Raw genomic sequence first — 24,881 nt, forward strand, 5'->3', positions numbered from 1 at the left:
CTCCTCTCCTCCTTCTACATCAAGCTTAACAATGCCCTCCCTCCCACCCCAAAGGTAGATTGGCACGATTGGATCAGGCAGAGGTCTGGTGCAGAATGAGGGAGGTTCTGCAGGTTCTGTACATAATTAATAGGCCCACATGTGCAGTTGCAGAAAGGTTGCTGTTACTTATGAGATGATAGGCAGGCCCAAATGATTATTTCTTAAAGGGGTTGTTTACCTTTTAAATTAAATTCTGAAACAGTTTGTAATTGGTCTTCATTTTTTATTCTTTGTGGTTTTGGAATTATTTAGCTTATGTTCAGTAAAATTAATTGGAATTTTAGCAGCGATATGCATGCCAGGGTCTAAATTACCCTAGCAACCAGGCATTGGTTCAAATGGGAAACTGGAATAGAAATAGCAGTGGGTCGGAATAGAAAGATAAGTAATAAAAACAATTAAATTGTAATCTCAAATAGCAATAGATTTTTTGGCTGCCGGGGTCGTTGACCCCCAAATAAAAGCTGTAAAGAGTCAGCAGAAAGCAAATAATTCAAGAAAGATAAAAAATGAAGACCAATAGAAATGTTGCTAATAGCATAACATCTATAACATACTAAAAGTTAGCCTAAAGATGAACCATCCTTTCAAAGGAGAAGGAAAGGTACAATTACTGCAGGGTGTCAAACTAATCTGATACCGTGGGCTCCTGTGAGCAGGAAACTGCACCGGCATGGGATACCTGTGAGCGAGTGATTGTCTGTCTTTCTCACTCTACTGGAGATGTGTCAGCGCAGAGATTGTGAAGAAAGAAGACAGGAGGAAGAGGATCACTTGTTTGCAGATACCTTGGGTTGGAGCAATTTTCTGCAACAACAGCAACGGCCTGGGGTATCAGGAATGTAATTACAATCAGTCGGGGTGCCTGACATTTGACACCCCCGGAGATTGTACAATTTTTTCTCGGATAAGCTTTTCCAGAACTGCCTCCCAGCCCTTACCTGCCCAAGCTCCATGACACTGCTTGTTCTAAAACATGACTAGAGAAGATGGCGGGGGAATGAGTTGTCTGGGAAGGGTGAGAGGTCCCACCATTTGGATCTTTGCCCAGGACCCACCAACGCCTTAAAACAGCCCTGCCAATTACCATTACCTGGTGGCCGTGTAAGCAAAATGTTCCATAGCTTTGGATAAGTCTTTAGCAGTGTGCTCAAAATCCACATTCTTCTTAGTCAATTTGGTTCCGTTACATTCAAGAGAAATGATCAAATGGCAAAGCTGGACAGCCATGGGTGAAACGATTTTGTCTATTGTTTTGGTCAGAAATACTGAGCTGATATCACAATAGGAAAAGGCATCCATTGTATCCTGCGCAGGGTTGCAGACAAAAATAATACAGATTATTTTTGAAAAGAAGAATTATAAAAACAAGAGTTTCCTGAGATACCTTCAATTGGCTAATCACTATATAGAAATATTACTGAGTGGTACATTGACATATTAAATACATGTTATCACTGAGTACCTAATCCTGAATGTAATTGCATGTATTTATTTTGGTTCTGTTGTATTCTTCTAATATATATCACTGCATATACAGGATTTTCTATATAAATATATACATAGATTTATTACCATGGTGATTCTGATTTGCAAAACTACCTGAGACACAACTCTAAATATTCCATGTATCTAAGTCCAGTTATGTATTTTTTATGTAGCACTACTTTTGCATTCAACACTGAAATAAAATGTAAATATGAAATACAGTTTCATTAAAGAGATGGGAAAGGAAGTTCATGTCCTGTAGAGCTTACAATCTCCCTGTATATCATTACCCTTATACCTCTAATGGGTATGATGTAAACAGTGCATTGTAGATCTATTATATGATAGCGGCTGATGCTTTAAAACTAAATGTTGCAATACACCACTGTCATATTTCATCTGGATTGAGAAATTCATAGTACGCCACTTGGCTCCTGTCATTCATATGAATTGGAACTGACTGTCACACGCAGGGACAGGTGGCTTTCAGTCAAATCAATGACAGGAGGCAAGGGTGGGGGAGGGGATATCAGGTGTCTCTCTGCCAGCTGAAATACACCTACATGTTAATATGTGTGCCATTAGCCTAAAACAAGGTAGAACTGCTGCTACTGAGAGTAAGGATCAGGCATTAATTGTAACACCAAATTGTTAATCAGATGTGTTTATAAATATAATTATATAAGCTTTAGGCATTTACAAACCTCTGAAACTGACTGTAGTTATGATGACTGATTCAATCTTTATAAACATAGGCGCTAAACTATCAGTGCCCATAGCAACCATTTAGCTATAGATATTTGTTTCTTTTGCTAATTTGTAATAGATGTAACAGAACTTGGTATTGCTAAGTTGCTATTTGCAATCGCATTGGTGCATCTCCGCACACGTTAGTAAATTATCCCCAGTGATCCATCACTACACAGTTCCTCAAATTTTAATCTTTGGAGCATATACTGAAAAATATAAATAATTATATGATCAATATGCAACAGATTATGAGGTTTCCCAGACATCTCTACATTGCCTACATACTATAGATCTGTGCACAAACAAGTACAGGTATGGGATCCCTTATCCGGAAACCCTATCCAGAAAGTTCAGAATTACGGAAAGACGATCTCCCATAGACTCCATTATAAGCAAATAATTCTAATTTTTAAAAATGATTTCCTTTTTTCCTGTAATAATAAAACAGTACCTTGTACTTGATCCCAACTAAGATATAATTAATCCTTATCAGAGGCAAAACAAGCCTATCGGGTTTATTCAATATTTAAATTATTTTTAGCAGACTTAAGTTACTCAAATTACAGAAAGACCCCTTATCTGGAAAACCCCAGGTCCCGAGCATTCTGGATAACAGGTCCCATACCTGTATCAGATTTTATAATTGCAGCAGTTAATTCAATATATCATTTAACTAGAGGCCAAAAAATCCATTACAGAAGCTTCTCCTTACCATCTTTCTTCATCCTTTGGTCCATGTAAATGTGATGCATTTAGAAATAATCCGCGCTCTCTTCTTCTTTAGCCGCCGAAGCTCTTGTGGTTTCATAGCAACTCATGACATCAAAGCAGGTTTGTGCAGCCATTGTGGCACAGAAGCTCATGAATTAATAAGCTGAGCTGAAGTGTTTATGTGAGCAGGCAGTGCATCGTGCTACACAGAAATATTGCTTCTATGCTCAACAAGCACAACCCTATAATCCCGTATAAAGTCAAATAAAGAAGATCTCCAAAATAATTTGTATACATCTCTTATACGTATACATTGTTCCACATTTCTGCCTGTACAAAATGGTGGGCCTACTCCATCACAATATTCCATTGCATTTTCTGTGCACAGAGTTAGGTTAAAGGGTTGGTTCACCTTTAAGTTAATGTTTAGTATGTTATAGAATGGCCAATTCTTAATAACTTTTCAATTGGTCTTTATGTTTTATCGTTTATAGTTTTTGAATTATTTGCTTTCCTGTTCTTTTCAGCTCTCAAATGGGGGTCACTGACCCCAGAGATCTTTGAGGCTACAATTTTATGTTACTGTTACTTTTAATTGCTTTCTATTTAAAGAGATACTGTCATGATTTTTATGGTATACCTTTTATTTCTAAATTACACTCTTTACATAGCAAATAATTCACTCTGCCATTTAACATGTTATTCTTGAACCAGCAAATGGATTTTGTAGTTGTAATATTGGTGTATAGGTGCCATCTCAGTGCATTGTGCCTGAGTCTGAGCTTTCAGAAGGAGCCGGCGCTACACATTAGAACTGCTTTCAGCTAACCTATTGTTTCTCCTACTCCCATGTAACTGGAGGAGTCCCAAGCCGGACTTGGATTTTTTTTACTATTGAGTGCTATTCTGATACCTACTTGGAGCTGTGTGCCTGGGTCAAAAATAACTGCAAAATTTAGTGTTTTCACACAAAAATTATTTGGGGGCACCACAATTTTGTTGTCACTAGCCTCAAAAGCGCACATTGACTCCAGGGTTCCCCCGCGTCAATAGGTGAAACAGTGCTAGGCAGCAGGAAAGCAGTGGCACCAAGCTCAACTATATGAAAGTGTGCCATACTCTGCCTGCCCTACCCTGCCTGTATGTGCCATACTCTGCCTGTCCTATGCTGTCTGTGTGTGCCATACTCTGCCTGGCCTATGCTGCCTGTGTGCCATACTCTGCCTGCCCTATGCTGCCTGTGTGTGCCATATTTTGGCTGGCCTATGCTGCCTGTGTGTGCCATACTTTGGCTGCCCTATGCTGCCTGTGTGCCATACTCTGCCTGCCCTATGCTGCCTGTGTGTGCCATACTCTGCCTGCCCTATGCTGCCTGTGTATGCCATACTTTGGCTGCCCTACCCTGCCTGTGTGTGCCCCATAGTCTGCCTGCCCTATGCTGCCTGTGTGTGCCATACTTAGGCTGCCCTACCCTGCCTGTGTGTGCCATACTCTGCCTGCCCTATGCTGCCTGTGTGTGCCATACTCTACCTTCCCTACCCTGCCTGTGTGTGCCATACTCTGCCTACCCTATGCTGCGTGTGTGTGCAATACTCTGCCTGCCCTATGCTGCCTGTGTATGCCATACACACAGGCAGCATAAGTTAGGCAGTACATACAGTGACACAATGCTGGCACTCCTACGGTCTGTCTGAGGTGTGAAGAGGTGAACAATGTGGGTGCTTACAGTCTGAGCCTGAGGTGTAAACAATGCAAAACTGTTGTAAACAAAAAATATGTAATCATTTTCAATTATTTAAATTTATTTGTAAATGTACTTGCTGATCTGTTTACTACTCTTTTCTGTACTGCTGGTTCTTATACTGAAACAATGTAGAAGAAGCCACTGATTAACAGACTCCTAAAGCGTGTAACAAGTGCTGACGGGTAATATGAATATTTTACAAAAGGGGTTATGTTATTCTTTAAATCAGTGCTGTCCAACTTCTGTGGTGGCGAGAGCCGGAATGTCTCTACCATACATAGTGGAGGATGCTCTGTCTGCCCCATGCTGCCTGTGTGTGCCATACTCTGCCTGTTCCATGCTGCCTGTGTGTGCCATACTCTGCCTGCCCCATGCTGCCTGTGTATGCCATACTCTGCCTGCCCTATGTTGCCTGTGTGTGCCATACTCAGCCTGCCCTATGCTGCGTGTGTATGCCATACTCTGCCTGCCCTATGCTGCCTGTGTGTGCCATACTTTGCCTGCCCTATGCTGCGTGTGTGTGCCATACTCTGCCTGCCCTATGCTGCGTGTGTGTTCCATACTCTGCCTGCCCTATGCTGCATGTGTGTGCCATACTCTGCCTGCCCTATGCTGCCTGTGTGTGCCAAACTCTGCCTGTCCTATGCTGCCTGTGTTTGCCAAAGGTAAGCCATCAAAGCAGCCAGACAGGTGGGGGGGGGCACACAGAGGGGGGTCGCGGGGTGCCAGTTGGACAGCACTGCTCTAAATAAACACAAACGGGGCCATTTACTATAGTTTGATTTGTTTTTCATGATTTATACATTTTTGCGCAACAATACAATTTTGTTGTGATTTTTTTTCACCATCCATTATGCAACACTGTGATACATCAAAAAGAAACAATACGCCATCTAAAACCTGCCAAGATCATGTAGAAGTCAATGGCAGATGTCCCTTTTACAACTGCAAGATTTTGGATGTTATCTTTTTCTTTTTTACACTTTGTGTAATTTGTGCGACAATACAAAAAAGTTGTGTTTTTTCCTATGTTTCTTTAGTTTGTGCGTTTTAAATTCAGATCTTTTAATTAAATGATTAGACATTTGTGATTTTAGTGAACATGAGTTAAGTCGTGGTTTCAAAAACTTCGAAAATCCAAATGTTGAGATATTTGCCCCAAATAATCATTATATATCCAATAAAGATATTAATCAACCATTGCCATTGTAAAATCCAACACTGCTAAAAAGAATCCAAACTGGAGATTTTATTGCTATTCAGATTCATTCCCAGTGATGCAGTAAAGGATATTAACAAGAGATCCTCTGCACTCACCCATTATCAATATATATAGGACATTAAGACATTCTGTGCATTAAGCTACTAAGAAATGCCCTCCCCTTTAAACAAAACAGGGATTGTTTGTCCATACATTGCAATATACTTCAAGCTGGCCCTTCTGGCCAGTCCTACACTGACTTATGCAATAAGAATTCTACTGCTTCAATATATGTTTAGCAAAGGGACTAAGTTTTACCTGCAACTTACTTGCTTTCAAGGTTAAAACCCCCATATGGTTGCCCTTTTATTGGCTCCACTGGGACCACCTGACTGTAGATGGGAAGGATATTAAAACATTTCTTAAAACAAAGCAGTTTATTTTAAAAGACAAATTCCAGAAGAAATGGTACAGAGACATACATGACACATACGTGATACATTCCTTAAGAGTTTCACAATTCAGTTATATGTGATTGTGCACGTATGAACACTCACAGGACGAGGTGCTGCCAACAATAGGACCTCATTCTGCATACCAGGAAGCTAATGGAGGAGAAAGAAATAGTATATGGATGAGCTGGCAGGGATCTTGTTACCTTACTGCCCAAACACCTCCGATGGGGCAGAGGGATGTTGATGGCATTGCACTGTGGGGTAACAAATAAAAAAAGAATTCCAAAACAGTGGGACAGATATACAAAAATAAATATAATCATATGTATAAATATTAGATTAAATAATACCTTTGAGAATCACCTAATAGTAAGGGGGTGTGTTTACTATGTCGTTTGTTGCATTTACTGCAAAAAATCCCTAATTAAACAATGTCTAATTTAAATAATCTTAGGGCTCTTGTGTCCTTTCCCATACGGTGCAATTTTTGTTATTTAATGGGTCAGTATACTCCTTTTTTTCAATATTAAAAGGAAATAGAACTGCCTGTTGTTTTAACTACAAAAAATGTTAAGAAATGTAAAAAAGTTATATTTTAAAGCAAAACAGGTCATTGTTTTGCTTTCACATTTAATAATACCCCTGTAATCAGCTGAGTTAGTTCAACTAGAGATAATGAGTTCTGTATAAGCAACCCCCTCCCTTCACTACTTGTGATGTGACTGTCACTTCACACATAAGCATTAGTCCATTTTGCAGGGGGTTTCCCAGTACATTAGTAATCTAATTATCTTCCCTGCAAGAACCAGTAATTTGGAAACATGGAGTAACTTCATTTTTTCTGTTTCACCCAAGAAATAACAAAAAAAATGCTTAATTAAAACAAGAAGCAGGTTCAGCACAAGCCCTATTTATTAAAAGTTAAACAGGGGGGTATACTGCCCATTTTGAGTTAAAGTCTTCCAAGACATTTCTTCCATGGTTCTCTAGTAAGGCCCTTCTTTTCAATGTCATATGTTCACATTTATTGCGCACCTTGGAAACTGCTGCAGTCCACGTGCTCACTATTAGCTCGCTGTTAGCCTGTAACAGGAGGACAGAGGGTTGCCTTGTAGACACCAACCTAAGAGAAATTGGGCTAATAGCAGTGGAAAGCATCACAGTAGACCTATACCTTACTAAGGCATTCCAGCCAATTTTAGACCATGTTTGCTCTAAGCTTTTCCAGCTGCATGCCCAAGGAATCCCACTGCACTGTTACTTTGTTCCAAAAACAGGCCCATAAGGTATATAAAGGTGTGAAGGGCATAATTTGTCCGCATACAGCTGCTCTCCCTAGTAATCAGAACAGCAGTGCTGCGGCCTAAAACTGTAAATCTAAGCCTTTTTTTAGTCTATGGATTTAATTAAAGGACTTGTAAAACCCCCACAAAAATGTTATTAGTAAACAGCCTCTTTGAAATATTTAAAAACCTGCCACTCTAGTTGCTTAAAGGTTAATAGTAAGGCTGCACATCCACTTAATCACTTAGGACTCCTTCTCCTCCTGTAACCCACTTGCCCCCTCCCTCAGGAATTTGCTTTGGCTGTTAGCTACTGGGCATGCTCAGCTCTTCTCAACTCAGTTTACCAAACACACCCTCCAGTCTAGCAGCCAATAAAGAGATAGCTGCTTTCCATAGAAACTCTGCTCTAGGTGTCTGCTGCTATTTTTTTCCTAACCTCCTCTCCTGAGCTCAGTTTAACCATTACAGTGCTCATTCGCTGTTTGAAGATGTAAACGTCATTGATGATAACACAGGGAAAATGGCAGCCAGGTGAAAGTTCCTATTTGTTTAAGGAAAATGTGACGGTGCTGCTGAACAGAAGGGAAATATGCAGTACAAATGATACGGTTTGGGTGGGGGACATATGCATGGTAGGAAAATGTAGGGTTTACATGTTATTTAATACCTATTTCTAGTTCTTGTAACAGTGAGGTGAAATATATATAAACTGGTTTGGTTTGTCCGTGTGAAAAATAAGGAAAACTAAACAATTTACCCCCCCCCCCCCCATGATTGCTTTAAATGTATTGTGTACTATCTTGTGATCTGCATCTGCTCAGACTTGCTCCAGAGAAACCAGCAAACCAATTCATGAACACAGAAATTTGTACAAACATATAAACCATAACAATTAGAGGTTTCATCTCATTATTGTGTTAGGTAACTAAAAGGTTACTGAATTATAATTCACCATATGCATCTATCTATTAGCTATACATTTATTGGCTGCTATTAGTTAAACACAGCTTTTTCCTAAAAATACTGAAGAAGAAATAATGGAGGTTATTTCAAGGAGTAAATGTAAGGCACTATACTGCAGCAAGAGGAGGTACAGTCCCCCAACATTCTTTTTCCATAGAAAATGGTGATATACCTGCTTGTGGCTTTTACTTGAAGCTATATTGCTAAAAAATAAATAATGTGGTTTTAAAGACACAATTTGAAATATATTTGTGCTGACAACAGCAAAAAGCCCATGTCCAGTTGCATCCAACTCTGGTGCCCCACCACAGATATGAAGGGGCAGACTGCAGGCTCCCCAGTAAGTTAAAACACTGACTATGTGCTGGCGACAGTTTTATTCTCCTACAAAAACAAAACCTTCTTCTAGACTCAAATGATTAATCTTTAAATTCTTTCCCACCTCCTAACACTAACTAATGCAGAAATATCTCCCCAGCACATGACCAGTACGGTAAATAATATGTAGTGTAATGGGAATTTCCGCTACTGATTCAAATGTGTAGGAGGCAGACTATGAGCCCTTTATATATTGCACACGAGGCATACATGGTGGCCCCCGATACTAGTCAGGGTGATCTAAACACTGAAGATTCCTGCATACAAATGCCAGTGGGAATATACTCCTATATAGCAGTATAGGATTATGTGCAGTTTTTCTTTATTGTTGTCCATAGGAAACAACACAAAGAGAAAGACAGTGGTCTCAATCACAACGCCTGGTGCGCCATAGACCTAAACCTAAGCAAGCACTGAACAAAAGGCTTTTACTAATCAACACAAACATAGGACTTCTTAGGCACCTGTCACCTCCAAATTGTTTCTCCCCCCAGACTCCAACAATAGTTTTTTTTAAAATAAAAATAGCTCATGTGAGCGCTAGGCCACCCACACTGGGAGGGAACTATCGTGGCCATGTTTTATAGCAGGCATGCGCATAATGAGCGAGCCTCCAGCCTTGATCATTATACACATGCGCCTGGCGTAGCAGCGGTAGATGTGTCTCCCAAGCTTACATTACATGCATGCACATAATGAACCATTTGAGGCTACCCACACCTGGAGCTTCCTTTTGGTGCAGATGGCTTAGCAGAGGTGAGGGGCATATTAAATACATTTTTTAGTGATGGGTGCCCTTAAAATTCCTTATGAAAATTATGTATTTGAGAGAGAAAGTGTATTTTACTTTATCTCATACTCACAGAAAGGCAAAGCCCATTTATATTGGGCCCCAGTGTCCTGTCATAGCTTTTTGTGTCTTTCGTTAATTTATTTTAGTCTCATACTGAAAAAAACAAGAAAAATAAAAAGGATTTGGCATGAACTAATTATCTGCTTTGGCTCTTCCTGGAGTCCATAGGATTCATCCATTCTCTCACATGAGCAGATAGATTTCCGTTCCATGATACAGCCTGAATTCTAGACGTTCTTTGTCCCTCAGAATAAATAGGGGGGAGGCCGTGCTTGTACGTGCATCTGTAGCTAAGGCAGCAGGATCAGAGTTTGATAAAAACATTATCTTCCGTTGGCTTGTGGTTTTCTTCATTGAGTGGAAAGACACTGGAAATGGCTAAATCCACAATGCCTTTGCAAAGCTCTGCATAGAGTTTCCTTTAAAAAAAAATAAAACAGCAATATAAAACTGGGACCTTCTTTTGAGGCAGTCAGCAAAGGAAATAATTTCTAATGAGCAGCAATGCTATATGAACACAATAAGATGAAAATATAAAGTACTGCAGAACAAACTTACTGGGCACAAGCAGGAGCACCATTGACTTCAATTAACCAGACCTTCAGATTTTTATCCACCATAAAGTCAAAGCCGAAGAGCTGGAAACTATGGTAAGGCAGGTACTTGGTGCTGATTGCTGGTTCTAAGCAGCTAAGACAAACTCTGAAAAGAAATAGAACATGAGTGATGCCATTGTATCCAGAGGGGAAATAAGATGGATACACTTTGACTTCAGACTGCTTATGCACTTACCATTACTGTCCTAACGAACAGGAACTCTATAACTACACAGAGGTTACCATCACTGTATGTCTGACTTATTCTACCTATGCTCTTAGATAGTAAGCTCTCAGAAGCAGGGCCTTCACAACAATAATAATAAATATACATACAGGTATATGATCTACTATCTGGAATGCTTGGGACATTGGGTTTTTTGAAATTTGGATCACCATTCCTTAAGTCTGCTAAGAATCATTTAAACATAAATTAAACCCAATAGGATTATTTTGCCACCAATATGGATTCATGCAACTTAATTACCATCTAGTACAGGGACTGTTATGTTATTACGTAGAAAACAGAAAACATTTTAAAAAAAATTTTAATTATTTGCTTAAAATTGGGTCTGTGAGAGTCCATAATTTAAATATTTCTGAATAATAGGCTTCCAGATAATGGAATATTATATGTATATGTAACCACATACGCATGAATAATTTGCAATATAATCTATGCCCTCATACCTGGCTATTTAAATTAATATAATAAATAGATGACAAGTATGTTTCCCCTTTAAAGTGTGTAGTTCACCTTAGAATTAACTTTAAGCTTTTACATTTTTCTAAAGCCCTCTGGCTTGGAATGCCAGAGTTTATTTAGTTTTACAACCCAGTTATTGTTGGAATGGAAAATAAATAGGAGAAGGTATGAATAGAAAGCTAATCAATAAAGCAAGAACTAATCATTGGAACTAAAGCCTCATGGTCAATGTGTTGTTCGTTGCTGGGTCAGTAACCCTGTAATTTATTCAGTTGCAGGCTGGAAAGAAATATAAACATTAAATCAAAAACTATACAAAAAATAACGCAGAATTGAAAAGTAGCTTAAAAAGGTCATCTACTAAACTAAAAGATAATTTAAAGATGAACTACCTCTATCAAGATACATTTGCCCAGTAAGCTATTCACTTTTATCTTTATCCAATCTGGCCACCAATATGTGTCCAAGCTGAAGCAATGTGCAGATACTCTAACTAGCAGCAATCCAATAATTGAAAGGCTCAGACGGTACCTTATTATTTCCTTTATCTGGCATAAGATACTATTCTCTAGATTAATGTTTAGGGATGTTACAAGATACTGATTGAACTCTTCAAAAAACATCTCATTGCCTTCCTCATAGCGTCCATAGTTTTTTGAATGCTCCTTCTGAATGCAGTGGTTGGTCAAGTGGCTGGTCATATCCTGGAAATTGGTGTCGCTGTAAGGTTCAGAGGAGGTCCTAAGTACACCCTCTCGATACAGGTAGATGTTGTACTGATTGTCCACAAGGACCCAGCTTCTGAAAGATCACAAGAAACATAACAGTGAGTTGAGAATAATACAATTAATTTACATTAAAGAGCATTGTTCTTAAAGGAATGGGATTATCCTTCATGTATTTTGATTACATATATATATGAAAAACAATTGTTGTCTAACATTTTCAGTTGAGAACCTTTTAGAAGTCAACCTTTAATGATAGCTCCAACTGGCTTATAAAAGTGTAGAGATATAGCAAAACATTGGTATATCAGGCAGTTAGCCATAAATCCATGATTATCTAGGAAAGGAAAAGGGGTCATCTAAATAAAACCTTAACCTAACCTTTAAGACAGGGTTTTATTTGTATTTTGAAGACCAAACAGGCCCCAAATCTTAACCTTATTGACATTCAAGCTGAGCCTCCCTGCCACGGCTCCAGGCACCTCCCCAGTGAGCCAGCTGCAGTTTAAGAACCAAAGCTTTAGACACTCAGTTTCTGTCTAACATTTTACCTGTAGTGAGCTGATCATTGAGCATGTGGGATGGATTATACTAATGTTACTATGTCCAAATTAGCCTACAGACTCTGAGTTGGCTGGTGGCCACAAATAATCACTTGGAATGCTACATCCAGCCCTCAGGCCAGCTGGTAGGCAGCACTGCACTAGAGCATTGCAGGGGCAAGAAGAATGGAGAGGCTCTATTTTGTGATTGTGGCTATAAGAAAGCTAATACAGGTATGGGACCTGTTATCCAGAATGCTCGGGACCAGGGTTTTTCCGGATAAGGGGCCTTTCCATATTTGGATGTCCATAACTCAAGTCTGATAAAATCATTTAAATATTGAATAAACCCAATAGACTTGTTTTTGCCTCCAATAAGGATTAATTATATCTTAGTTGGGATCAAGTACAAGGTATTGTTTTATAATTACAGAGAAAAAGGAAATAATTTTTAAAAATTAGAATTATTTGCTTATAATGGGAGATGGCCTTTCCATAATTCGGAACTTTCTGGATAATGGGTTTCTGGATAAGGGATCCCATACCTGTATAGGTAATCCTGTCACTTGCTGGCATTTTATCACTCACAATCGGACTTAACCTCTCTACTGGTTTAATACTGACAGAACAAATCCCAGTGTAGGAAATGGTGCAAAAGCATTACCTGATATCAAACTTGCGGTGACCAGGTTCCAGCAAAAGTGGACTTTCAAGGTATTTTTGAATCACATGTACTTGGCCTTGATTGTCTATGAAATCAAGAAGCTCTGTAGCATCAGAGGATATAAGAATTCCTTCACCTATCAGAGAAATAGAGAAAAAATAATGTATGGTAGAATATCTAGTACATATATAAAGTACCTGTTAAAGTATTCACCTCCTTTTCATGTTTTACTATCATAGAAAATGCAATTACAGTGGATTTAATTTAGTTTTTCTAACTCTGTTCAACAGACATAAGCAATGTAATAGATGTAATGAAAGGATGTAAAAGGACAATATTTACTGATATACTGTATATATTTCAGTTTGGTGAGAATCTTTAATAGGTCACTTAACATAATATAAACTATCTGTTGTATTCATTCTGGGGGCAAATAATTTCATTTTATTTCAAATGATTTCCTTTTTCTCTGTGATAATGAAACAGTAGCTTGTACTATGGTAACTAAGCTGTATATATTCAGCAGTGCCTTACTTGTGTCAGCAGAGGTAACCTAGAAATATATTTACAGCAGCACTCATCGTGCTTATAAACAGGTGGTACTGTCAAACCTGTTGAAACATTTTCAACTAATATTTTCTACTAATATGTATAAATGCAATGATTCAAAGAATAGATGTTCTGTGCATTTCATTAGGGGATAGAAATAATCCTTGTGAAAAGCATACACAATCTCTCAAAATGAAGCAACCAGTAAGACTTGGATTTAGCAAGCTGTTAGTCTGTTTAGTGCCCACTGGTGTTCAAGAAAAGGTCTAACCTTTGGCTCCAGATGAGGATTTAGCTATCCACACATTTCCTTCCTCGTTTTCCTTCTTTTTATTAAATGATGATCTGAATTCCTCCCGTTCATCTGTGCGGGGAGCATTGGCAAGGTCTGGTAGGCCATTCCGTGCTCGCATCGCAGGGGTTTTCTCATTGGTTGGATAAATCACATAAGATTCAGGGAACCACGTGCAGGTTTCCGTGAGCTCAGGGCTTGTCTTGATCAGTCTAGAAAGGAGAAGGTAGAAAAAAGGTTGACATGTTTTTATTTCTAAAATAAGTTCCAACTAACAAAATGGTTGCATCACTAAGTTTTTAAGACTCAAGTAAATATTGTTACAAGTATAGGACCTGTTATCCAGAATGCTGGGGACTAAGGGTATTCTGAATAAGGGGTCTTTCCGTAATTCGGATCTCCATAACTTAAGTCTACTAAAAAATCAATAGGATTGTTTTGCATCCAATAAGGATTAATTGTATCATAGTTGGGATCAAATACAAGGTACTGTTTCATTATTACTGAGAAAAAGGAAATACAATTTAAAAATCTGAATTATGTGATTAAAATGGAGTCTATGGGAGATGGGCTTTTCGTAATTCAGAGCTTTCTGGATAACAGGTTTCCGGATAAAGGATCCTATTTCAGTACTACCTTTCTTTTGGCAAAAATGAAAAAGGGGATAAAGGTGAGTGCTGACCAGTGCTCAAAGGATATAAATATAATAAATGTTTAAGTTAAATATAATAGGCTATAATAGTCTGTGGGTGAGTAATGCAAGAAACAATAAGGGAAAAATTATAAGTGTGGGTTCCCCTGAAGTAAGAATGAATAAGTGCCCCAACTGGAATGAAATGTGTAATGCTTAATCTTTGTCCTAATAAAAGAGTTTGTAACTTTATCTTCTTACTCCAGAGGAACCCACACAATGTTTTCCTTTAATGTTTCTTGCACTATCTTTCTTTTGCTTCACTGCAAGTAACAAGTTACACAACAGTGATTTCTATTAGGATTACAAAAATGTGCTCACAAGGATACCTGACTGCAATAAAAGGAATAAAGAAACTGTAGAGCTATATTCTAGAGAAAGAGAGAGACTAAAATCAAACATTCCTCTGCCTAATTTGCTCACACATGTGCTGGCTGAAATTGGACTAATCTATTATATTGGCCCCCTGGGGTAAAAATGGGATCATACTGTGGGCCTAGGAAAGCCAGGATAGGACTGTATCAGGGCACCTGTGAGGTATTTGCCTGAACATCGTGAAAAAAAAATAAAACATGTTTTCTAAACATACCGTATGCACTTGCATTAATTACTTAATGATAAAATAATGGCAGAATAAGGTGCATTTATGAAGCTTTTGTGCATTTTTTTTATTGAAATATATTTATTTCTGTATACCAAAATAAGTTTCAAAATGCATTTAATGTTTAATAGTCAAGAGAATAAATGATGTTGCGGCACTTCCGTTTGCAAAGGAAAAAGTGAATTTTTATTCAGGTCAAAGTCCAAGCATTTCGGGCCTTCTCTTGCCCTTTCTCAAGCAAGATGCATTCACTGTTCCTTACAATGTTACCATATTTCAAAAAAATTAACTTTTTGTATGATGCAGTGATATTCTGCGACAACTTGAAACTGGTGTTAATTTTTTGTGGGGTTTATTTAATTATTTAGATTTTTGTTCAGTAGTGCTCTAGCTTGGAATTTTAGAATCTGTATGTTTGCTAGGGTCAAATTTGCCCTAGCAACCAGGCCGTGGCTTGAATAGCAAAAAGTTATGCCAGTTGTGCCAGATGGATGGTGTGGCTCTACCCCACGTTTGCTGGGCCGTAGCCAGAGTCAATTGGAGAACATACGTTGATCATACTTGTTGGGCTGTGTGGCAGTTAGTTGCACGTGAGTAGGGTCTTGATTAGGGATGTAGCGAACCTCAAAAAGAAAGTTTGCGAACCCCATAGACTTCAATGGGAAGGCGAACTTTAAAACCTAGAAAAGCCATTTCTGGCCAGAAAACTGATTTTAAAGTTGTTTAAAGGGTGCCACCCACGACCTGGACAGTGGCATGCAGGAGGGGGATCAAGGGCAAAAATTTATCTGAAAAATACTTTGTTGACACAGCGTTGCGTAAAAACGCAAGCTATTCCTATGTATACGCAAAGGCAGCTGGCAGACCTAGCGGAAATACGCAGTGTTTTTTGCTATTTCGCTCTATTAGCACCATGGAAACGGGATTTGCTGAAAAACGCCATGTATGGCTTGCGCGGCGTTTTTAGGCCGAGAAAAAAACGCAGCAGAAAAACGCCACGCGAACCCAAATTGCAAACATACGCGAAAAGTTCGCAAACTTGCGAACCCCCGATGTTCGCGCGAATTAGTTCGCCACATCTCTAGTCTTGATCCAGATAAATGCTTCATAGTTCCATAGGGCAGTCCTGGCGGGGCAAGGCCACACCTAGGTCATGGTCACCTAGGGCACCTCGTGGGCTAAATCTTACCTTGTCCTGAGGACAGGAAGGGTGCCTCTGAGGCAGGTCGTTGTGTGGAACTCTGGTCTGGTGCTGGTTGTAGAAATTGCTTTCCGACTCCTCTGGATTGGCAAATGTTTTCCTGCCCTATGGGGCTGACACCAGTGGGTGCACTATGACTGCCAAGGAGATTTACCTGCATCAACAAGGTAGGCGGCATGGGAGTAAGTCTCTGGCTAGCGGCGTACTTGCTGCGTCTCATGTGACTAATGAGGACTGTCAGGTGGGGTACCACTTGCTCTTGGAAAGGGGTGCTGATGTCCTCTTCTAGTGAGCAAGTCGTCCACCTCCGCAGGGGTGGTGAAGAGTTGTGTGCGGTCTCCATTCTGGACTTGCAGTTTGGGTGGGTATATGATGCTATAGGCGATATTAGCTTCCCTGACGCATTGTTTTACCACTGTGAAGGATGCTCTTTTCTTCTGAATGGCGGGTGAAAAGTCGGGGTACAGGGATATTGTAGCACCGTTATAGAGCAGTGGGCCCTTGAGTCTGGCAGCTCGCAGTGCTGCAACTTGGTCTTTGAAATTTAGCAGCTTGAATAGGAAGGGCCTTGGGGGGTCCCAGTGGAGGTGGTCTGGGGGGAACCCAATGTGGTGTATGGGCCCAGGAGAGTCTGTCGGCTCATGGAGCTCAGTAAGTGCGCATCTTATCAAGTCGCCATCTTGGGCATGCCCCAGGAGTGTTTTTTATAGTTATTATTATTATTAACATTTATTTATAAAGCGCCAACATATTCCGCAGCGCTGTACAAAGTTAATTTGAAATAAGACCTGACGCAAGCCATTTTCTTACTTTTCCAGGCATTGTGACTCTGATAAGCTTCAGTCTCTTCTAACTGCTATACTGCAAGTCAGTGTGATGTCAAACCCCTTACTCAAGAGCAAGCAGCTGCAACTGCAGTTGATCACAAACAACCTGAGGTTAATGTCTAAGGAGCTCTTTTGTAGTGGCAAATCAGGACAACACTGAACAACAATGGCGTGAAAGGAGAAAGTCACTACTGTCCAAAAAGAACCTTCCTGCCTCTCTTTAGGTTACTAAAGACCACATGGATATCAGGCTATTAGAAAAATGTTCTGTGGATGGGGGCCAAAATAGAATGAAAAACAATGCATTCCAGCATAAGGACCTTATCCCTTCTGTTGAACATGGTGGTGGCAGTGTCATGGTTTGGGCTTGCATTGCTGACTCTGGACCAGGATGGCAAATATCAAGGTATGTATCCAGCAGAATCCTGCATTGAAATCTGTTTTTTAAAAATGCAAACTGATTTTTTGCCACAGCCATGTCACCTGTGCTCTGATAAACTTCCGTCACACTTTACTGCTGAGCTGCAAGTTGGAGTTATATCACCCCACTCCCAGCAGCCGATCAGCAGAAGAATGGGAAGGTAGCAAGATAGCAGCTCCCAGTAGATACCAGAATAGATCTTAATAGTAAGAAATCCAAGTCCGGCTTGGGACTCTTCCAGTTACATGGGAGTAGGAGAAACAATAGGCTACCTGAAAGCAGCCAGTTCTAATGTGTAGCGCTGGCTCCTTCTGAAATCTCAGACTCAGGCACAATGCACTGAGATGGCGCCTACACACCAATATTACAGCTAAAAAAATACAATTGTCGGTTCAAGAAAAAAACATTTTAAATGGTAGAGTGAATTATTTGCTATGTAAACAGTGTCATTTAGAAAAAAAAGTACACCATAAAAATGGCCAAGTCAGTCCTACAGAAATGTGGTGAGAGAAGCTAAAGCAAGTGGATTATGTAAGGAAGCCCACCAACATCCCTGAGTTAAAGCTTTTCTACATGTATGATTGGGCAAATAAGTGTATGGGTTGGTGCACATTTTTCTTACGGCATTTGTGTGCAAATGGCGTCAATCCTGGTGTGCTGTGTCAATAACAGTATTAGTACATTCTACTTTAACTTCTAAAATATATATCCATGGCTACACAGATCCCTTGAAATGTACATAAATATACCTATCTATCAGTTTTAAACCTCAAATACTATGAAAACCTGATGGTTAGCACTTACTTTACCAAGGAAGCTTTACGGCAAAGCTTATCAGCCCCCCGATAGTAATTCACCAGTTGCACTAGGCCGGGCTCATGACCTATGGGGAAATAAAACAGTAAAAAAGTAAAACATTTAGGACTTATTTACCAATGGCAATGGCCCTTAGTGCGTATATATATACGCACTATGTGCCAAACAGCTAAGTATATATATTAGGAGCAAAAAGTACAATGTAGAGCTCAATCACAAGGGCACAAGAGAGCCTGCCATAAGCATGACACAACATGAGGGACAAGGTGCAATATTCATAAATGGGGCACTAGTGTCAAAAGTAAATGGCATCCTAACAATAACATGCCATTTGTCTGTTGTATGTTCCAAGGCCCTGCCAAGAACTCAGAATCCTATATCTGAGCAGTGCTCTCAGGCATGGATGTGTAGGCAGGCCACAAAGGCCCAGTCCTAGAATAGCAAAATAACAGGGGGCATGCTGCCCAGTGGCTGTATTTCCACTTCTCAATGGAAACAATCGCACCAGAGCAGAGGAAGCAATGGCGGCTACAGGGTGCGAGCAGGAAAGGGGGGCCTAGGGGTACAAAATCTATGAATCCAGCTCTGAGTGGTCCATCTGCGGTCTGCTTCCAACTCGGGTCTTTAGCTAGTAATTCATTTAACTTCCATTAAAAAAAATGTAATTGCCGTTGCCTCTTACTGAAGTGTTATGCTGCCTTCCGATACCTTTGGTTACATATTCAATGCTATAGGTTTTTTTACTTTTTGGGTTTAAGATCCCCTTTAATGTTTAATGTTTGGTCATGATGGTTTAATGTTTCCACTTCTAATCATACCAAGGTTACAAGTATACGAAAATAGTGCTGAGCAAGCCATTAAGCTATGCTCCCAAGAATATCTAGGGCCGGAAATAAGTGTTCAAGGTGCTTCTAGAAGTATCTAGGAGAGCAAATAGGCATTACCTTAAAACCTCACCCAAACTGGCCTTCACACTGGGTCCCAAAGACTGCTCCACATTTTGGTAAACGCTGGAGTAAAGGGAGAAACTAAGGAGGAAGGGTTTAAATAGGAAGGAACCAGATACTGACTGGTTCTGAAAATCCAAAAACTCCAGGATTCATTTATAATTCTAGGCATTTTCAACAAACCGACTACAGCACAGATTATTTCTGTTAACTACAGCTCCCTTTATTTGGTCTTGTGTAAGTGGCCACATGTTCACAATTATCATTTAAGAATGTTTCTGTGGATGTTTTAAGCTCTAATTTTTCATGCAGGCTGACTTATGGAGTATCCTTTTTTTGTAAACAGGAATAAATGCATGAAAGAGTCAATCATGGTGAGTGCTTTCCCAAATTTAGGGTCATTTAACCTTGTCATTTAAGCCATGTATCGTGAAATCCTGAACGACAACCTCCTTCCCTCTGCCAGGAAACTGAAAATGGGTCGTGGATGGGTGTTCCAGCACGACAATGACCCAAAACATACAGCAAAGGCAACAAACGAGTGGCTCAAGAAGAAGCACATTAAGGTCATGGAGTGGCCTAGTCAGTCTCCGGACCTTAATCCAATAGAAAACCTATGGAGGGAGCTCAAGCTCAGAGTTGCACAGAGACAGCCTCGAAACCTTAGGGATTTAGAGATGATCTGCAAAGAGGAGTGGGACCAACATTCCTCCTAAAATGTGCGCAAACTTGCTCATCAATTACAAGAAACGTTTGACCTCTATGCTTGCAAACAAGGGTTTTTCCGCTAAGTATTAAGTCTTTTTTTGTTAGAGGGTTCAAAAACTTATTTCACTCAATGAAATGCAAATCAGTTGCTATCTTTTATTTAAAGTTATTTTTTCGATTTTCCTTTTGATGTGCTATCTGCCACTGTTAAAATAAACCTACCATTGAAATGATACTGTTCTGAGACTTTTAATTTCTTTGTCATTGGACAAACTTACAAAATCAGTGAGGGGTCAAATAATTATTTCCTCCACTGTATATATGGGAAAGTTATATTATCACATTCTGAGAGGTACTGTAGATACCCTGGGAGTGCTAGGAGATTGCACCCTTTTGTGACCAAGAGAGCCCTGCTAGGTTCAGACACCCTTTTGAATCCCAAAAACTATTTGCTGCAGACTGACAGGGAGAACCTGAACATGGCAGAGTTTGACCCGAAATGGATGGTACAGACAAGGGTTGAACAAAATCCTTGTCAAATTAGGGTAAGCAGCAAACAGGCTGCCTGCCCAGGAACAGCATGGAGTCAATGACAATAATTGGTGTGTGCACGTAGCAAATGGACCCAAAAACTGGCACATCAACAGGTAAGGAGATGTAAGGGTCTCCGGGAACATCTTACATATATTCAACTGATGGCATTACTAAGCAACAATTAAATAGTGGACAATGTACCCCCTGCTGTAAAATATAAGGATATTATATGCTATTTATGCTATTCCATTAGCATAAAAAGGCACGAAGCTGAAAGCCAAGTGCTTTTTTACAGTTCATGGAACTCCAAGTTGACTTCTTATATCTTCATACTTATTATAATACATGAGTTTGAGTGAGTCATGTGACACAGGTTACATCAATAAACGCTATTTTATAAGGATATCATTTGCTGGATAATTATGAGCTTTGTGTATTATAAGGATATAATTTACAAGATATTTGTGGTTTATGCAGTCTTTATGCTTCCTCTGTGGGGTACAGTATACTAAACAGTTGTGTCAGAGCCTTTTGCAATAACAGTTATGTGGAATCCCTGAGGGGTGTATTTCTGCATCTTACGGGCATTGTGATATCACTTCTATTAGTTGGTATTCTGTATGTCATGCCTTTCCCACCCTGACTTCCCCAACAGTGTATCACTTAAACCCGGATTCGTGGGAAGGCATTGACAGCCATGGCCAAATGTTTAGATCTTTACTAAGGAAAGGCATGCTGCCCTTTCATATGTGGAAAATGAAACTCTGATAAACTTGATATAAGCTTTTACTACCAATGACTGCAGGGGAGGATGTTATTGCTTATCATTTCTGTTCAGTTATTAAAGATAGGATTAGGCTGTTCCTGCTTTTGCCCCTTATCTTGTCAGCCCTACAAGGTAGGAATGACCAGCTAAAATCAATATATATATATATATATATATATATATATATATATATATATATATATATATGTATTGTATAAATACAATATTCATGAATCTGCTGAAAGCTGCATAGAGATGAGGAGTATCTTTGCCATCAGTCAAACTCCATTACATCTGCTTTTTGCCCAGTGGAGATCAGACAGATTAATTAAGGGTCCATTTATTTACCTGCATGTGGGTAAGAAAAGAAATTACATACTGTACCCCGTGGACATGGTTCAGTCTAAAAAGTATATTACAACAAACAGGAAAATAACAAGACCCTCTATTAATCTGTGATCCAGAGGATGGTGCAGTGCCCTAGGGCAGATACGTAGTAACAAGATGCTCTGTGGAGTTTAAAGGTATGACACCCCTAGGGTACAGTAGGATTGGTAATAATAATTGGAGAAACCGCTGCTCTTCTACATGCCAGAATTGGGCAAAATTCTCTATAAAAAGAACAAAGCCTTAGGAAGAAAACACTATAGATGCTAAGAGTTTTAGCTCCTAAAAAGCTGAAGAAGAGCAAGTTGTACATCCAAGATTTTAAATGACAAATCATTTCTCGAGGGTTGCCATCTGGCCGGTAAAAATTATCCCTGGTGCTAATGTTATTCATAGGGAAAAAGATAAAAAAAAAAAAAATAGGAAAGCCAGTATTTTTCACCAGAAAAGGTGGCAACCCTAAATTTCTCATATAATAAAAAAGAAAATGATCCAAAGCACAAGAAGACATATGGGCATGGGCATTGGCACAGAGATTACAATCAAAGGCTGCAGTTTTCCCAGATCCCAGCCCTGGTGCAATAGGCAACACCCAAATGCAGCTCAGTTTCACAGCAGCCCTCCTGCACAATCTATAGGGGAAACAGACCCTGCTGCTGGTGGGCCCGTCAGGTTTAGGGGGGGGGGGTTAGTGGGGCCCCAATTGAATTTTAAAACAAGAGGTGGCCCTAAAATGATTTTGATAAGGGACCCATTAACTTTTCACTGCACATTAGACTTTTAAGCCCCTGCCTTTCCTGCCAAGCTGTAAAGCAGCCCCTCCCTCCCTCATGACAAAAGGCAGCAGCAGGATTTGGGCAGTGGGAAATCCTTACCCAGCCTCCCAAAGGGCAGCCTGTTCCTCTCTCCCAGCATCAGGTTGAATTTTGGATTGTCCCTTTTCAGTCTCTTCCATTGTCCACTTGCTAGGAGGATTTTAGCCACTTCAGCATAGACAGTGCTGTTCTCATCCCTCACCACAAACGTGTACATGATTATTCCTGTGGACTCAAGGCAGTTCTTCTATTGTTTAAGGCACCGGGGCATGGACTGGAGGCACTCACTCGTACTGCTGCCGCTTATTGGCACCCCTGCAGCATCCCATGTACGCACTGCCCACCATGCTACCGTGTGTGTAGCCTTGCCTCCTGCGGTGCCCCAGCCAGGCTGTCAGTTCCTGCACTGATGTGTCACATCTAATCACTTCTCAGGAAGCTGCAGCTCCTCATCTCATATGGAGAGGAACGCAGAGCAGCAGGGAAACACATTCAGCCTCTCACATCCCACAGCCAGGCAGCGCATAGCCCCTCCCACCGGCAGGGGGCGGGGACATGAGGTCAGAGAGCAATGGGAGGGAAGACAGGGAGAAGTAACTGTAGTCATGTATTTCTGATGAGAAGTAAATCCCTGGATACTTTCCGTTTATTAAATGAGTGCGAGTGCTAGGCTGCTGCCACTTTCTGATTAATGGGGTTATTATCTCAGTTTGAGACTATCTGACTTCTCTACAATTAATAAGAAATAAAAATATGAAGCAGTACAATACTAGGACTAGAGTTGCAATGTACAGCAGCTATGAGCTTTCTCTAGCATTGTTTTCACATAGCTTTTGTATAGTAAAGCCTTCATATTTACTATTAGTATGTTATAGAATGAGTAATTCATAGCAACTTTTCCATTAATATTCATGTTGTATAGTTTTTGCTTTCTTCTAAGTCTTTCCCTGCTTTAAATGAGGTTCACTGACCCCAGAAGCAAAAAAAAGGTATTGCTCTGTGAGGCTATAATTGTATTATTATATTTGATTACTTATCTTTCTATTCAGGTCTCTTTTTCTTCATATTCCAATCTCTCTTTCAAACCACTGCTTGGTTGCTAAGGTAATTTGGACTCTAGCAACCAGATAGCTGCTAAAATTCAAAACTGGAGAGTTGCTGAACAAGCTAAATTATTCAAAAACAACACATAATAACAAAATAAGTATCATTTGCAAATTTTCTCAGATGATCAGAATGAGTGATGTGTATGCAGTTTGACCACCATGTACACACGAGTGCAGGGGTGGGCAGAATTTTTTTTTTTATATTTTTGCTTGGGTACCAGGGCACACTTAAAGCAGTGTTTACTTTTTAGAGTTATATTTTTAAAGGTAGATCTTTTTTTTTAATAACTATTCTTAGGTTTCTACTGAAAAAACTTTTTTTCAGATTGGATTGCAGTGATTATTATGTGGCGATAAAAGAAATATATTCATAACGTTTTAAGGTCAGTGCTAGAAGCAGTTTCATATTTCAAGCAGAATTTAATTCTGCATCTTAATGAGCAGGTATCGGCTGAGAAAGCCCCTATTGAATGCTGAAGTATTCCTTTTCCAAAATTGCTTGGTACTGGGAGAACATTATGGTGCTGATGTGCATGTCTGGCCTACAAACAAGTCAATATATGTGTAAATGTCCAAACCAATCCCTGCCAAAGTTGTAGGACCCCCTAAATAATCCCTCAGAACAATGAAACCAATAGGGAAACAAAAGCGCCAAAGGCTATGGGATAACACAACAAAACAGAATTTCTCTATAGTGTAGTATTTCTTAACAATACATCTTTGTGTACCAGTGTCTTAATTTTACTCTTTACCAGTGCTCAGTGCACCCACATATAGAAAAAAAAATGGAAAGGAGAAAAGGAAAAAAAAATATATTTTTTTTTATATATCGAACCCAGGGTGGCACTCTTACCTCGGGTGCAAGGTAAATGATTTAAATCTCCAAAAAAGACCAGCAACACAGAGTTTTTTTTTTTAAAAAAAGATCAATTGTGTATTAAAAACGCATGAACAGCCAACAGTTTTGGTCCCCATCGGGACCTTTCTCAAGGCAACCATGCTAGCTAACCCCACATTTTTAATACTCGATTGATCTTTTTTTAAATAAAACTCGGGGTTGCTGGTCTTTTTTGGAGATATATATATTTATTATATAATACCCCTTGGTCCGCACTC

At 39.7% G+C, this 24,881-nt stretch overlaps 1 protein-coding gene across 1 annotated transcript; it reads right to left on the reverse strand.

Annotated features, from left to right (window-relative positions):
- Positions 1–9,841: 9,841 nt before the first annotated feature.
- ttl (tubulin tyrosine ligase) lies at positions 9,842–23,102 on the reverse strand. Its single transcript, NM_001113677.1, has 7 exons — positions 22,720–23,102; positions 18,491–18,569; positions 13,925–14,157; positions 13,105–13,240; positions 11,705–11,974; positions 10,430–10,573; positions 9,842–10,290 (listed from the first exon to the last, which is right to left on the reverse strand). The coding sequence occupies exons 1-7, from the start codon at positions 22,874–22,876 to the stop codon at positions 10,176–10,178; spliced, it is 1,134 nt and encodes a 377-aa protein (NP_001107149.1). The 5' UTR covers positions 22,877–23,102; the 3' UTR covers positions 9,842–10,175.
- Between the last annotated feature and the right edge of the window lie 1,779 nt (positions 23,103–24,881).

This window comes from Xenopus tropicalis, chromosome 5 (genome assembly GCF_000004195.4).
Source record: "Xenopus tropicalis strain Nigerian chromosome 5, UCB_Xtro_10.0, whole genome shotgun sequence".
Lineage (NCBI taxonomy): Eukaryota > Metazoa > Chordata > Amphibia > Anura > Pipidae > Xenopus > Xenopus tropicalis.